Source organism: Lissotriton helveticus, chromosome 3_2, assembly GCF_964261635.1.
Source record: "Lissotriton helveticus chromosome 3_2, aLisHel1.1, whole genome shotgun sequence".
NCBI lineage: Eukaryota > Metazoa > Chordata > Amphibia > Caudata > Salamandridae > Lissotriton > Lissotriton helveticus.
Genome location: NC_136062.1, coordinates 1,180,042 through 1,197,345, shown reverse-complemented (window position 1 = coordinate 1,197,345; position 17,304 = coordinate 1,180,042). Strand labels below are relative to the sequence as shown.

The window sequence follows — 17,304 nt, the reverse complement described above, 5'->3', positions numbered from 1 at the left end:
AAGAATACTTATCTCCCTTCTTCCTTTAACGAAAAATTCCACCTTTAAGGAGAAAAAGAAGAGAAGGACAAAAACCACATTGCATTACCATAGCAATCTTAAAGTGCAACTATATCCAGAATGCATGGGAGAACATGTCCTTTTCATGCATGTCTGTGTTCATGTGACCATAAACGGCAGAGCCTTTATGAATCTATTATTCCAAACCTGCCCATTGGCAGCGTGCGTATTAACATAGCGTACAATTTTAAAGATTGTGTGATTCGCCTATTCCAGTTGCACCACACCCGCATAAAACACAAACAACCTATGTCGCAATTCATATGCGTCAAGGGATACCTGGGGGTGCAGTAGGATTTTTATCTTTAAGACCCCCTGGCCTACATCTCCCAAGAGCTCCCAGAAATACAGTTGAGCCCACCCTGACCTTTAGGAGTCAGGGTGAACCCGATGATGAAGCATAACACCCTCACTTTACCACCATCCTTTTGTAGGGAGTTACCTTTTAACCCTAACAGGGGAATCCAGGAATAAACCTATTATGAGGGTATCCCTTAGTTAGTTTTAGATTTTTAATCTGCACCAATCTTTCCTTGGATCCTTTTCTGTGTGTTTGTAATGTCTTCCCCACCCTATTACTCTGCCTCAAACTTTGGTCTGCGCTGAGGTGTCGCAGCAGCCCTATGATGGAGCATGCCACAATTCGTTGTGGGTGAGGGCAGTTTTTACAAAGTACTGCACTTTGCTACACTTTAACCTTTAATTATCACTCGATAAAAATTGCGACTTCAGAAGCCTTACTTATTCATGTGTGTATATGTTTGCCCCGAGGAGGTCGATGTAAGGTGCTCTCCTCCTCACCTTCGTTTGTGTTGAGCCTAAAATGTACCCTGAGGAAAAGCCTACAGTGTTCACACATACAGACCACAGTCAAATTGTGAACACCAAAGCATATCATCTATGCTCACATTCTGCAAACAAAAGTAAAGTTAGAGCTCTGTCCCACTTGAGCACAGTCCATTGCCAAGCAGTTTCCAAATAAACAAACACTGACTGTTCACCTCACAAGAGTTACAGTTGAGACAATTTCATAGTTCTCCCTCCCCCCACCCCCCTCCGCACACTTTTATGGATTGTTAAGGAAGAGAGCCTTATTGGGCCGATGGAGGTGCCATTGGATTCCCTCCAAATGCGTTTAGTGCATCTAGAACGTTGTAATCGCTACAATACCGGTTAATCTTGTTTCCCCTGCTCCTTGTTTTTACTCGTATACTTGATAGTGTTATGTGAGAAGTACTATTGTTTAATCTCATAGCTTGTTTTTAGTTTTTCTGGTACTGTATTTCCATTTGTTGACCTTGTACATTGACAGTGAAATTCTTGTTTTCCTTTACTTTGTCCCTTGGCATTAAACTCTATACAATATTGTCTACTTTAAAAAAAAAAAACTCTCACGCAGCGTTTTCCTTAACCTTGGCCAATGTCAGTATGGGTGTTAGCTGTTACAGGTTTAGCCTCAACACTTGTTGAGACCACACGCGTGTTATTTCTTGAGATGCATGCTTGTTTGTGTATCTGCCATTCTTTTTTTAATTAACCTTTCTAGGACACTGAATGGCCAGAGTCAGCTCGTCATAACCTTATGATACTGCTTTTTAGCACCAGATATGGGCTTTTTTTCTTCATTTGTGAAGGGCCTACACGCTAAGTATAGTTATAGGCAGTGTATCTGCATATAAATGCATACATTTCACCGAGGGTGAGGTTAATGGGGCATCTGTTATAGGCAACTGTAGTTAGGAGGATACATTTGCATTCCATTTGTTGCAGATTACAATTCGAATTAATTTTGGATCCTTGATCTTGCTAGTAACATTTTTGTTTTCAAACAGTCGAAAGGAAAGAAACCTCTCTTTGTGCAGCTGGTGCTGGACAACATTTGGAGTTTATATGATGCAGTGATGACTAGGTAATAAATCCTTCGTTTTTCTTTTTCCTTTTTGGCAACTGTTTCAAGCATTTTGCAGCGTAACATTTTGACAATTGCCCTCCTTTCTTTCGTGTTTAGGGAGAATGAGAAAATTGAAAAAATGGTGAGTTTACTGGGATTAAAAATCGGTGCCCGGGAGTCTCGCCACTCGGATCCCAAAGTCCATGTGCGCGCGATCTGCAGTCAGTGGTTACCCGTTTCCCAGGCGGTGCTGTGTATCCTATTCATGGTTTGCCACTTTTTTGAACAATGTTTTTTGTGTTAAATGTAAAATTGATGTATTGAAGAGACACACCTGTTATGACTTTTGAAGGTTTTTAGGAGAAGTGAGCGTTAGTGAGGTTTGTATGGAACCTGCCCTGAAGCCGGTGACATTTTGAAATTTCTTGCAGCAGAATCACCTACCGAGACGCAAGAAGCGGCGAGTAGTACAACAATAATAGATGGGCAGATTTTGCTTTCATTTTACAAATGAGGAATTTAAGACCACCTGCCTGTATTTTTTCATACTGCATATCCAATACTTCTCTTGCGTCAGAATTGGACGTAAGGAGATCCCAATGGGTCAAACAAAGGCTGTGCATCATGGAACCTGTTTATTCGGAAGTGTGTGATTTACAGACCCCTCAGGATATAGCGGCATGGATTAGCAAATTTAGCGGCACAAATATGGAAATTTAGAGGCAATTTTGCGGCATTTTATTTGGCCATTTTCCCTACAACAAACACAGATATCTTAGTTTTTTCAGTCATTTAACAACATGAAGCTATGTATATTTGGTTTATTTACAATGTAGACACTTTGTTTGGCTTCAAGGCTACATATAGGACATAAACATGTTAATAAATAAATGCCCCAAAAGCAATGCCCCCAGGGCCCGCCACGCACTGGGCACGCAGCGGGCCCACCAAGAAACATTTGTAAAAAAAAATATGGCAGCCGGGGCCTTCCGCGTGCCTAGTGTGCGGCGGGCCCCAAAACAAACTCCACACAGTATTAAGATGAATGCTAGAAAAATGGAAGTGCCACTAAATGTGCCACAAAAAGACAATGACAAAAAAATAGTGGGTGCTTGCAGTGTTGGTAAAAACTGGCCAGAGACGAGTGTTTAGCAGGGCGCAGAAGGCAAGTTGGGTCTCTGGGTCACCAGTTGCCAATAACCTGTCACAGGTTGAATCCAAATACATGTGCTCTTTGGAAGTATGGCCATTAGTCCATAAAGGGTGAGCAATAAAAAGCCAGCTTATCGAGGAGTCGGTCTCCTGCTGCAGACACACATCCCAGCACACGTTTGCACATTCTCTGTCCATCACATGCCTTCCTTCGTTCACCTTCAGTGCACACTCAAAGATTATTCAAGTAACACTGACAGAGTCCATTATATTGATAACAGTTTTATATTTTGTAATAGCGGCTTGTGACCCTCTGAGGAGCTTGCAAGCTACGGCACCGGCACTATAGATGTGAGGCATGCAGCAGAAAGTAACATTAGGCTTCACATCTTTCCCTCTGCAAGAGTGTAAGCTTTGCATGATGACAACAAGCACATTCATGTAATCACAGTATGATGAGTCTACTGAATAGAAATGAAAATCTTATCTGCAGTATTTTGGTAACATACAATCGTTCAGGTACACAGTTAACTCGAATATCCAATGTGTGCTGCAAACATAAGAATGCACAAAAAACTAGGTGCGAGATTTCCCTTAAAAATGAGAACAGTCTAGAGACGGCTTCTGATTTCAGTATTTTTCTTACAGCACTTTGCATCTGGTCGTAACCGTATCTACTTCAGACTCGTTGATATTTCCCAGTCTTGTGTTATTTTGCTATTCTGTTCTTTGGTAGGCTGGCGCTTTCGTCCCTTAGCAGCAATCCTGAAGATCACATCATTGGAATGTGCGCCCCCTCCGTGACTGGTAAATACCGGCGCACGCCTCCAGCGCGAGCTCAGTTCGCTTCTGAGGACCTAGGGTGATTCACACAAGAATCATGTCATTGCGAGTGAACATAGTGCTGATTTCGCGGGCACTTTTGTAAAAATCGCCGCATTTTTACAAAAGTGCCGGTTTCGCGGCAAATCACGAAATCCTGGAGGGTCTGTTTAGAAGTGCCCATCAGACAGGATGCTTATTCACTGTAATAACGTCTTTTCATATACTTTGGTAGCAAAATTGATTACATTGTTACATTTTACCTGAGGGTTTCATTTATTGACATCTACTAGGTAATATAGTGCGTATTGGAGACATTCAGGGCACAAGTCCTAAAAAAAGAAGTGGAGGAGACGCTGTCACCGGAAGTGACGTCACAACAGAGAAAGTGATTTCACAAAAGGTGGCTCCGATCTCGTCACGGTGAAGTCCAGCTGTTTGGCAAGGGGGACGGCGACCACCCTGTAAAATAAGTGGGGGGACGCTGTCCTCCCGCGTGGTACCTTGACTCGAGCCCTGGAGACATTGCACCAAAAGTATATGCGCTACTCTCTTCCACAATAGCAGTGTGTGTGAGCTAATATTTCCTGCCTCCTACACACTGGTCTGTGAAAACAGACATACAGCATATGCTATCTCAGTGGCCAAAAAAATCATAATGCATTATAGTCGTATAAGGTGATATTTATATCCGGTCCAGTGGTGTTACAAAACTTGAGGCGGCCCCCCTACAATGTTCATGGACCCCGTCTTGAGCTCTCAGGCCAGGCGCCTATGCACTGACGGTGCCGTTGATTTCAGATCCTTTCTTTCCGCGACTTTACCGACATGGAGCTGGAGCTCTCACCAAAGGTTGTCAGTTTTCTGTCTTCTAAAATGATTTGAAAACCAATCTGATAGTTGATGTTCCATGCCACAACCGCAGGCAGCAGATGCTTTCACAAACTTGCACAGAAAGTGCCTTAAGTGTCTAGATTCGGGCCACAACTCTTACGTTGTGTGATAAGTGCACCCTCATTAAGGAGACTAAATGGTGCGACCCAAAATCCGGGACATTTCGCAAAAATAGAGGAAGGACTACACATTTACATAAATAAAGTGGCAAATAATGAAATCCCTCCTCCTCATAGAAACACAGAAGAGGCACTAAGAAAAGAAATAAAATGTAATTTGTAAAACCAGCATCATACCGGTTAATAAAATTGCTTACTCATAACAGCTGCTTACTAGCCCTGCTTTGGAAAACATAAAAAAGTGCCTCTAACTGTTTTCATTTTACCCACTCAAAAAAACGTAACATGAGCCAATTTTCCCGAAGTCTGCCAGGACAACTGTTGAAAAACTGGGACGGTCCGGGCAAATCCAATCCTGAAAACAAAGAACGGTAGTGGTGTTTCCCCCCAAAAAATTTTTGGGAAAAGACCGCACATCCACAAAATGCTAATAAGGTAAGGAATAGTATTGGACAATCAATAAAAACTTTCTTGTTATCACATGACGGAGTGCTACAAAGACCAATATCCCCCACTACCAAGAGGGAACACAATTTATCAAGCCAGAAGGAATGACAAAAAACATATAGATCAAAATGGTCAGGAGAGCACAATCCTACAATGAAAATATAAACAAAACTAGTACAGTATGAAGTCTGAACAGCTGTACATTCAAGTAAAGTCAACAAATCCTCATAGTATGCAGGACAAATAGATGAGTAGAGTTCATGTTTTATATCATTTTTTCTTTTATTGATTCTTAAAGGTCATTTCCCAAATGATAAAACGACAGCCAGCCGGCACGTGTTTCGTCCGTACTGAGAATAAGTACATGGACTTTTTCAAGGCCAAATGTGGAAATAAATAACAGCATATATGATGTCGGGTCCCATGAACGATGATCAATGATTGGAATACCGGACAAAAGTCAAATCAAATTGCCCGAACAAGTGGATCGATAATACAGAACTGGTCGAAAATCAGAAGGGGTTTCTCCCCATTAATTTCTATAATAAGAATATAGTAGATATATCCTGATGAGACCACGAAACTGACACCAACTAAACTAATTGGCGATTTGTATGGAAAGAAAAACAAAACCGTCCTGCTCAGATAAAAGCAGCACGTAGCGTTAATACCAATCGTGAATTGCACTATTGTCCAATGGGTATGGCAAACAACTATACTGGCACCTCAGAAATGCGTGAGGCTATAAGCCCGCCTCCGAAATAAATTAGGCGTATCATAGAGTCTAGCACCACTTGATAATGGCACTCCAATCTATTTGTCCTGCATACTATGAGGATTTGTTTACTTTACTTGAATGTACAGCTGTTCAGACTTCATACTGTACTAGTTTTGTTTATATTTTTATTGTGGGATTGTGCTCTCCTGACCATTTTGATCTACAAATCCAATCCTGGACGCCTGGTCACCCTAACCCTCATGCACCCGAACTCAATTCGAACCTTGGAGGTGAAGCTGTATTTCGCTGGATTAAAAAAAGTTTGCAGACTTCATGTGAGTCCAGCTCCCATTCCAAGGCACGAACTCGGTCCTGACCTTGAGGCCAGTCCTGTGACTGCTAAGCTTCATGCCAGTAGTCCTCTGCTAAGCCTAAGCACAAGCATAAAAAAAGCAAAGCAATACTCTATCCCATCCCTCCACTTTGATTACTGCGAGAAGGCACGAGGGCGTCATGATATTAGTTGTACCCCTTTGAGGTCTCCTGCCACGGAACTAGTTTCTCAACAACTCCCGATACTCATCTAATTTCTCAGGCTGTTATCGACCCCACAGCAAATTGAGGTCTTTGAAGGAGGCAGAGCTGTAGATTTTCAATCTGCTTCAGGTTTCCTTTGGCACACTTTCATCCCATAAGAAACCATTGAGGCCTCTATTTTAATTTTTGCTGCCTGGTTCACCCCAACACCGTCTTTTCCTGTAGGACCCATTACCAGACCTGTACCGATGCCTATACAGACTTGTTTACTGGTCCCAAGATTCACGCTGCTCCATTCTGCACTGATACTGGTGCCAATGCCGCCAGCACCAGTAGAGGATCTGATGCCAATGTTGGACCCGACCCTACTACAGCTCAAGCTTGACTAATGTTGAACTATGAAATCACAAAAGTGTAACCGGTAATCATGCAACCTGACTCTAACCCAATGCCTCCGCCACATCGCACATACCAGCATAGGCTTGGTTTCTTGCTTCTGTTTTTTAAACATATCTTTATTGACATTTTACATTTAAACGTTTTATCGTATACAGAGAAAGCACTTTTTTCAGATTACAATACTCTTCCTTGTAACATTGAGCATTAGCATACAAGATTCATCCTTTTTCATCAGTCTGAGAATCAACTTATACCTATCACCCTTTTATAAGCACGCCTTATAAACATTTCAACAATACACAGTTACTCATGTGTCTGGATGACTCTTATGTTCTCAGTCCACCTCTGTGAGCTTGACATTTTCTCTAGATCAGGGTGTGACTGTGTCTTGTATAACTGAGGAATCTATTTTCCAAACCAGATTATCATCAGAAATAACAAAATGATAAAATAAATGAAAGAAACATAACGTATGTGGTGGGGGGTTGTGGGAACCCCTCAGAGGAGGTATCCACCTAGGGGTATCTGCTAATAAATATTTCAAGTGTTTCAGGAGGGACCAGCTTACCAATCCTGGTCTACTATGATTCCTGGTGCTCGCCTTCGCCGTGTAATTAGGTATGATCCAGTAGTGCCCCCCCGGTCAGGCACACCTTTCTAATATTTAGTGTATTAGGCTGATGCGTACCAATCACTCCGAGGTACTCCCGCTTCCTTCATTTTCAATACATGTATGTGTCGGGTTTTCCCACGACCTCAAGACTTCTTTCCAGTGGTCTACTATAGGGCACTGCCGCATTTCCTTCGCCTCTTCCCAGCTTGGTGCTCTGCCTTCTGCCCCTGCCCAGTTGATAACATCTTGGTTCTAACTGGTGACCTGTAGTCCGTTAGCGGACTTCCATGTTATTGCGATTTTCCTCTTGGCTAAACCCAGGGCCAGGTCTTTTAGCCTATTCAGTACTGTCCGGGCTTGTGGTCGCGGAAAAAGCCCCAACAGGCAAACTTCAACTGGAGGAGCCAATCTCTCCGTAGCACATCTTTAATCTTTGCTAATATCCCTCCCCAGTATGTCCTAATATGGGGACAGTCCCACATCATGTGCACAAAGTCAGCATCGGGGTGAGCACACCTCGGACACTTCCGCTGTTCCCCTCCATACATGACATTGAGACGATGTGGTGTCCTTTAGGTTATGTGTAGATAGTTAAATTGTGTGTATTTGAGGCAAGTATTCTGAGAGATCTTTTTAGGAAATCAAAGTATCTTACCCCATTCCGAGTCCGTTAATCCTCTCCCCACTACTCTCTCCCATTTCCTCCGTAGTTCTCCCATTGGGGTAAGGGTCGCGGATCGCACGGAGACATAGTGCCATTTCACTTGGTGTGAAGCGTTTCTTAAAGTAAACAAAGAGTGCAACACAGGGTGTGACTCCTGCTCTTCCCTACCCTTGCCCCACAGCGGGCCGAAAGCACGGGCCAAGGCCTCATATATCAAAAACTGACCTGGTGGGAGATCGCAACTCTCCAACAGCTCTGAAAACGGGAAAAGGGTTTCCCCTTGGTATAGGTCGCCTACCGTCTCCAACCCTGCCCTTGTCCAGGGCAACAACTGCTCAGTTGTAAAGATTTTCACAGGGACTCTGTGAGGGAGGCCTGTTAGTGGTAACATGAGGGTATGTCTCGGCGTTACACTCAGTCGGTCCAGGCATTGCTTCCAAGCTTGTAGGGCTATGCTCTGTAGCACTGAATGGTACGGGACAGGAGTTGTCGGCTCCAGCAGCTTAGCCACCAATAGATGAGGATGCTTACCGGCTTCCATCAAATAGTGACCGTCGAAGTTCACCTCCTCTAGCCATTGCGCCAACATCTGCAGCTGGGCTGCCAGCATATACAACTCGAAATCCGGCACACCTAGCCCTCTCTAAATCATAGGTCGCTGCAATATTTTCAGTGAGACCCCATCGTCATCCATCACCCCAAATCAGGTCTCTTAGAATGGAATTCAAAGGTCTGAACCACTCAGAGGGCATCAGAACCGGAACATTAACAAAGAGATATAAGAGAAGAGGCAACATAACCATCTTGGATAAGGAAATTCTGGCCATGATGGGTAGCTGTAAGCTACTCCAAAAGAGCACGCAGGCCTGTAAGGAACGAAGCGCTCTGTCCAAGTTCCTTTCCTTTATATCATTCATAGTGTGGAATATTGGTATGCCCAGGTGCTTAAAGGTATGTGGGTTCCAGTTAATGTCCGCAGGGAGCGTTTCAGGTCTAGGCAGTGGTCCTATCATTGGGAATAAATATGTATTTTTTTTAATTAACTTGCAGACCTGAGATCTGCTCAAAGCTCTCTAGAAGCTTGAGAGCCGAGGCGATACCGGTCACCTCCTCCTTTAAATAAATCAGCAGATCATCTGCATATAGAGAGATGTGATGTTTCTGTCCATCTAACTGGAGTCCCATCCCTTCACCTCCCTTTCGAATCAACTCTGCAAGTGGTTCAATTACCAACGCGAATAACAGGGGCGAGAGGGGGCACCCTTGACGTGGTCCGTGGGTAATCTGGTATTGAGGGGATACATTTCTGCCAGTCTTGACCCTAGCGTAGAGAAGTTGTACCCACTTTACCCATCCTTTGCCCAGGCCCATGCGTTGCATCACTTCAAACAGGTAGGTCCAACTAACCATATCAAAAGCCTTTTCAAGGTCAACCGACAATACTGCAGAGTGTTGCATGGATCTCACCTCGGTCTGGTAAAGGACAGAATAAAGCCTACAAAGGTTGTAGGAGGTGCTACGGGAAGAGATAAAACCATTCTGATCAGTGTGTATGAGGGCTTGCATGCGCTGGGGTGCCTCCGGGTAGCCATGCGCTATATAAAAGCCTTTTCATTCATTCATTCATTCATATACGGTAGCAGTCGGAAGTGCCAAGATTTTACTGAGTATCTTAAAGTCCAAGTTAAGCATAGACAGTGGTCTACATTCCTTAACCCGAGCTCCCTTCTTCGCGGTCTTAGTGAGGGGGATCGCCAACGAGCTCCGGGTGGACTTGGGGAGTCTGCAGAGATTCATGGATTCTTCATACATGATCGCTAAATGTGGTGCAATCTTATCAATGTATTTTGCATAAAACTCTGCTGGTAGACCATCCGGTCCCGGTGTTTTACCATATGCCATATCCACAATGGCCACAGGAACCTCCTGCAGTGTCACCGGACCCCCCAACTCATCCTGTAGTTGGTTATCTAGTGAACGGAGTGGGAGACTATCAAGGAAGTCTTGTTTAATGGAATGAGGGACCGACAGAGGGGCTGTGTATAGCTTCTCATAATTGTCTTGATATAGGGCATTAATTGCCTCGGCAGTAGACCGGTTCACCCGCATCCGTCCGAGCAAGGGTAATCAACGCTTCCCGGGATTCGGGTTTGATCAGCCATGCCAGTAAGTGCCCTGCTTTCCCCTCTACCTTGTGCACTTTATCCATGTAATCCCGGTAGTTGTGACATCGCAGCCCCATTCTAATGCATCATCATAGCTGCCATAGCTGCCATCATAGCTGCCTGCAAACTCAATATGACTGTGTCATCCCTCCCCTGAGAATTGTCTAACTGTTTAATCTTAGCCTCCAAATCCAGCAGTTCCTGCCAAACTTCTCGCTGCACACTGATCGATTGACCCAGGCAGTGACCTCTCACCTCCACTTTGAATGCCTCCCACTCCACCAAGGCTGAGGATGCTGTGTAAGCGTTAGTGGAAAAGAACGTTTCAATCAGTGTGCCCAGGGACTCCCTAATAGGGGTATCTTCTAGTATCAGGGTGTTCAGCCTGCACAAAGGAATCCAGCCCCTGGGCGTTTCCTCAGAGGCTGGAGATGCATCAGGAGTGGGCTATGATCTGAAAGAGTCCGTCCAAGGTATTCTGTGTGTGTGACTGAGCCGTTAAAGGTCGGTGTGCATAGAAGGGCATCTAGTCCGGTATGTACCGGGTGTCTAGTGGAGAAGTAGGATTATACCCGATCTGTCACGTGCTGCACACTCCAGATGTCCTCTGTCCCCCAATGGTTCATCCAGTTCCAGAAGGCTGCTGCTGTCCGGTGAGTCCGTGCACCGGGTATAGGGGGGTGGGATCTATCAACCACAACATCTGCGACACAATTAAAATCTCCCCCAATCACAGCATACCCCCATACATTCAGCCTTTCGAGCCGAGAGAGTAGCAGAGAAAGCACTCTGATCATAATTAGGTGCATACACACTGCCCACCACCACCTTCCGGCCCGCCAGTCTTCCCACAATAAACACATATCCACCTTTGCTGTTAATCATCAAATGTGTAAGCTCAAAGGGGACCCCTGGTCGTATCCAAAGCAATACCCCTCGAGCATAAGCCGAGAAGCTGGTTGCAAACAGCCGCCCTCTCCACCTCTGACAAAACTTATCAACTTTGGTTCTAATTAGGTGGATCTCCTGAAGGAGGGCTATGTGCACCCCTCTTCGCTTTAAGTAGGTGTACACATTATGGTGCCTTGACGTAGACCCCATCCCTCTAATATTCCAGGTTAGAAACCTTACTACCACTTGTGATGGTGCCATATTAGTGACCAATATCCTTCAACCCAAACCTTGTGGCCCTCCCGCATCATTGACCCTCCAATCACAGGCTCCATCTTATTGCCGCATATCAAATAACAAAAAACACACAAAGACCCCCAACTTGTACAACTCCCCGATCCCAGGAGTGTCTGGCAACAGCCAGATGCCCGAACCATGCAGAAACCATTGTCAGTTAGGTAAGGTCCAAACCCCACGAAAAGAGGGACCGTAGGAGGGAGTAGCAAATGTAGGGACTATCCAGGAGTAAGAGCCCTGCGCATAAAGCACCAGCCCAAATTGGCCATTTCCAGCCACCCAACCCAGCAGAAGCCCACAAGGTTCAACGGCACTCCACTAATTCAAGCAATCTCATCTGCTGTATTTGGGATCTGAAAGAAACAGGTTAGTATTAGATTCCTTACCTTAGAATATCCCATGGCGTCAGATCGGATCCGGAAATTTTTGCGTTGCAGTACCCTTGCGCGTCGGTAGGCGTCGTCTGTGGCTCCGCATCCGTCGTCGGCGTCGTTGGCGCCGGGATGACGTCGCGGGAGTACTTAGACGCCGCCCTCGCGCGCTGACGTCAGTTCTTCTTTTTTCCGTGCCAGCAAGCGCCGATCCGGAAAAAGTTGTACCCTAGTCAATTTTTGACTAACTTTTTCGATCCTTTTTGATCATCTTTCGAGTCTCTTGATTCCAACGGTGCCGGTAGGGATGCCCGGGTTCAAACCCTGCGTCGATTGCAACCGACCAATGTCGGTTACCGACCCCCATCGCCGGTGTCTTCACTGTCTGGGCCCAGACCACGACGACAAGTCCTGCTCCGACTGCCGGGCCCTGACGTCTAAAGCTAGACGGGAGCGGTCCTGCAAGCGACTCGAGCTCCGGCAGTCAGCCCCGCGCCGCTCGAGGTCCCGGTCCAGAAGGAGGTCGAGGTACCGGTCGCGGGGCAGGAGTCACCACAGTTCCGGGAGTCATCAGTCTTCGGGACATCGCTCTTCTGACTCCCCCCGACGCTTGCGCGACGCAGCAGGGGGTTCGGGCAACACCGCCCCGCGGCTCCGCCGGAGCCGCAGGCGTCGCGGCCTGCTCCATACCCGCTGGTCCCTGGGCAGCACGCGTCGCCGGAGGAGATCAAGGCTTTCCTCTCGGCCATGAGGTCGCTCACTCCTCTGTCCGGTTCCGCGGCCCGACTGGGTCCCCCAGCGGGCCGGGTGCTTCGGCCCCGGCGCCGTCGGGTGCTTTGGCTCCGACGCCGTGGGCGACTTCGGTCCCGACGCCACAGGGCCCCGCCGGATCCGGATCCGGGTCGCCGCCGGTCGACCTCACGACCTCGCCGGCCCCCAGGTTGGCCCCCAGGGTGTCGCCCCCGGGGCCTTCCCAGGACGACGCCGACCCGGTCCTACCATCGATTCGGGTCCGGCGCCGGAGTGGCGCCGCTCTCACCGCCAATGGGAGACTTTTACTTCTACGACCCGGCCCCGTCCTTTGAGCCTGAGTATCAGGCGAAGGGTGAGGTCAGTCTTTTCAGGACTGGACAGGTGAGCTTGGGGAGGCCAGTGGTCTGGACACTTCGCCGGACACTGGTTTTGTCTCCCCTCCTACCATGGCTACGGAGGAGGGGGCTGCCTATAGTGTGGTGCTGACGGGGGCTGCCAAGGCCTTGGGCCTTGAGCTCCCCGTCGCGGCCGTGAGGACTAACCTCCTCGCAGAGGTCCTTAAACTGCAGACAAGCTCGGCAGAGCCTCTGCTGCCTTTTAATGAGGCCTTGTCGGACGTTCTTCTGGGCACTTGGTCCAAGCCCGCTACAGGTCAGCCTGTAGATAGGAACGTGGCCAGGCGCCACCGCCCGGCTCCGGGCGACCCTTGCTTCCTGCCCAACCACCCCACTCCCGAGAGCCTGGTTATCCAGGCCTCCAAGTCCCAGACCGCATTCCCGTCGGCTCCCCCCGATCAGGAATCCAAGAGGTATGAGCAATACGGGAAGAAGTTATTCTCCTCCCTGAGTTTGGGATTGCGGTCAGTCAACACCGCATGCCTCTTGGGCCGTTACACCCACTCTCTGTGGACACGGTCTCGGACGTGCTGCCACAATGTCCGGAGGAGGTCCGGTCTAAACTCGCCCAAGCCCTTGCGGAGGGTCGAGATGCGGCACGGTATTCCATCCGGTGTGGGCTGGATACCACAGACTCACTGGGCAGAGCGATGGCAACAACGGTGGCGATTTGTCGCCATGCCTGGTTGAGGTCCGCCAACTTTTCGGCTGATGTCCAAAACACCCTTATGGACATGCCGTTTGATGGCCGTCGCCTCTTTGGCGACAAGGCAGACCATGCGCTTGAGCGCTTTAAGGACTCCAGGGCTACGACTAAGTCCTTGGGCCTCTCGGCCCGCGCCAGCAAACGTCTGCCTTTCGCCCCTTTCGTGGCCAAGGAAGGGGCGCCCCCACACGTCCTGCCAGCCACAGGCCGCAGACTACCATCCAGCGTGGTGGCGGACGTGGAAACCGCCGTGGCGGCGGTCGGGGACAACTGCGAGGCCAGTCCACACCTGCCCCTGCAGCATCTGCCTCAAAACCCTCCTAGTCCGTGCTTTCAGGCCCATGTGACACCAGTGGGGGGCAGGGTCCGCAATCACCACCACCACTGGCGCACTGTCACATTGGACAGGTGCGTGCTGCAAATCGTCCAAAGGGGCTACTCCCTCCACTTCGAGGCGCCCCCTCCAGCCATGCCACCGCAGTACCACAGCGTGTCGGGGGATCACTTGAATCTTCTACAGGAGGAAGTTACGGCCCTCTTGGCCAAGGGGGCCATCGAGCGCATTGCTGGGCCAGAAGTAGGGTGTGGTTGTTACTCCCACTACTTTCTGGTACCCAAGAAGGGCAAAGGGGGCCTACGCCCTATCTTGGACCTACGGAACGTCAACGGCTTCCTCTGGAAGGAGAAGTTCAAGATGCTGACATTGGCTCAGGTCTTATCTGCCCTACACCCTGGAGACTGGATGGTAGCGTTGGACTTGCAGGACGCTTATTTTCACATCCTCGTCCTGCCGGCCCACCGGCGTTACCGGCGGTTCACGGTAGGCCACGAGCCCTTTCAGTTTACTGTGCTCCCCTTCGACCTTACTAGCGCCCCACGGGTGTTCACGAAAGTGATGGCGGTGGTCGCAGCTCATCTGCGCAGGTTAGGGGTTTTCAGTCTTCCCGTACCTCGACGACTGATTGTTGAAGGCGGGCTCGCCCCAGACAGTCGTCGGCCACCTCCAGACTACGGCCAACCTCCTGCACCTGCTGGGGTTCTCCATCAATGTGCCGAAGTCACACCTGTGTCCCTCTCAGAAGCTCCTCTTCATCGGAGCGGTTCTGGACTCGGCGCAGTTTCGGGTTTATCCTCCCGAACAGCGGGTTCGGGATATTCAGGCTCTGATTCCGATCTTTCAGCCTTTATCCCGAGTCTCGGTCAGGTTGACGCTGCGGCTTCTGGGGCTGATGGCTTCCTGCATCCTTCTGGTGCATCACGCCCGGTGGCGGATGCGGGCTCTGCAGTGGGACCTGAAGTTTCAGTGGGCCCAGCATCAGGACAACTTGTCCGACCATGTCTTGATCTCGGAGGGCACTGCAAGACAGTTGCAGTGGTGGCTCACGGACCGCGATTGGGTCAACGGCAGATCCCTCTCCCTACCCCAACCGGAGCACGTAGTTGTGATGGACGCGTCCCTCCAGGGCTGGGGGGGCCACATGGGAGAGACGGAGATCAGAGGCCTCTGGTCTCCGGCGGAGTCCCGGCTCCACATCAACCTTCTGGAGCTACGGGCGATCCGGCTTGCACTGAAAGCATTCCTCCCCTCTGTCCGGGGGAGTGTAATGCAGGTGTTCACAGACAACACCACCGCCATGTGGTACTGCAACAAACAGGGTGGGGTGGGGTCGTGGACCCTATGCCAGGAGGCTTTGCGCCTCTGGCAGTGGCTGGAACATCAGGGCGTGACCCTGGTAGTTCAACACCTGGCAGGTTCCCTGAACGCCAGGGCGGACGAACTCAGCCGTCGGTGCATGATGGATCACGAATGGCATCTGAACTCGGACGTGACGCAAGGCCTCTTTCAGCAATGGGGAGGGCCTTGGTTAGATCTGTTCACCACAGAAGAGAACGCGCGATGTCATCAGTTCTGCGTGTTGGAATTTACAAGGCGGCACTCGCTCAGAGACGCTTTTCGTCGCGAGTGGAGCTGCGGTCTGTTGTACACCTTTCCGCCTATACCACTTCTGCCCAGAGTGCTGAAGAAGATCAGGCGCGACCAGGCCCAAGTTATCCTTGTGGCTCCGGACTGGGCACGAAGATATTGGTATCCAGAGCTACTTAGCATGTCTGTCGATCCCCTGATTCGTCTGCCTCTTCAGGAGGACCTTCTGTCGCAGCAGCAGGGGACAGTCCTCCACCCGAACTTGTCCAGTCTCCACCTTCATGCTTGGCCATGTCTGAACTGGGGTGGCAGAGTGGGCTAAAGAACGGTGATGGATCAAACCCACATCTTTTGACTGGGTGTGAGTGTTTGATTGGTTCAGATGCTCCGTCCATCATCACCCCCTTTTGGAGATTGAGCGGCGGCAGTTGAGGCCGTTTGACTTGCCTCCTGAAGTTTGTAATGTGATTCTGGCAGCCAGGCGTTCCTCCACAAAGTCGGTATATGCCTGCAGGTGGAACAGATTTGTGGCATTGTGCACAGCAAAGGCTGTGGATCCACTCTCTGCCCCCCTTTCTGAGGTTCTCCTCTTCCTTCTTTCTCTTGCCTAGCAGGGCTCTGCTCTGGGCACTATCAAGGGCTACCTTTCTGCCCTTTCCGCCTTCTTGAGGCTACCTGATCAGCCTTCTTTGTTCAAGTGCCCGATTGTTAACAGATTCATGAAGGGCATCACTCATATGTTCCCCCCTGTTCCTTTCGTGATGCCCCAGTGGGACTTGAACCTGGGTCTAACTTACCTGATGTGCGCTCCTTTTGAGTGGTAGGTAATAACGGGGTAAACCCTTTACTCACCGACCTGGGTCAACATGTAGTTACAAAAAAGGGTGGTCGGTTACATAACATTTCCTAAAATTAATTTCATCAATAATTGTTAAAAGGTACACACAAAAAAAAAAGGTTTAGATATGAAACTGAATTTAATTCAGCTGTAAACAGTGACGTCCAGTACTTTCACAAGTATTATATTTCATTTCATACAATACGTAGCAATTGATGAAGTCATCATTCAATACAGTGCTCGGTGGGTGTCAAAGGAAAAAGGGGTTGGATTCAGCTAGGTAGGGTGTGATTGGAATAGATAGGGGGACATAGAAAAGGAATTGTGTCCTGTGAACAATTCTGTATCAATCTGAAAACATTTCCAGTCTTCAATAGATCACAAGGTTCCCTATATAAACATTACACGGGGGCCATATATGGCTATTTCTGTTGTAGCGTGTATGTTGAAGATAATGCTGTCGACGTTTCGACCCCTATGGTAAGGGCAGGTAGTACCTCAGTCTAGGGTCTTCATCAGGACTATAGAAGTATTGAGCACCTACGGAAATAAATACGAATATCACTCAGTTGGATGAATTAAAAAGGGCATCACTAAATGGCCCACAAACAGGTGTACCTACATATATTATGGCGTTTGAAGATGTCC

At 48.5% G+C, this 17,304-nt stretch overlaps 1 protein-coding gene across 6 annotated transcripts in view; it reads left to right on the top strand.

Annotated features, from left to right (window-relative positions):
• Positions 1-17,304, top strand: part of EFL1 (elongation factor like GTPase 1) — a 1,213,944-nt gene that overhangs the window by 165,101 nt on the left and 1,031,539 nt on the right. For all 6 annotated transcript variants that reach the window (XM_078684725.1, XM_078684721.1, XM_078684722.1 and 3 more), the window contains 2 exons: positions 1,893-1,969; positions 2,069-2,205. In XM_078684725.1, the coding sequence (XP_078540851.1) occupies positions 1,893-1,969; positions 2,069-2,205 (214 nt within the window). The remainder of the gene's footprint in view (positions 1-1,892; positions 1,970-2,068; positions 2,206-17,304) is intronic.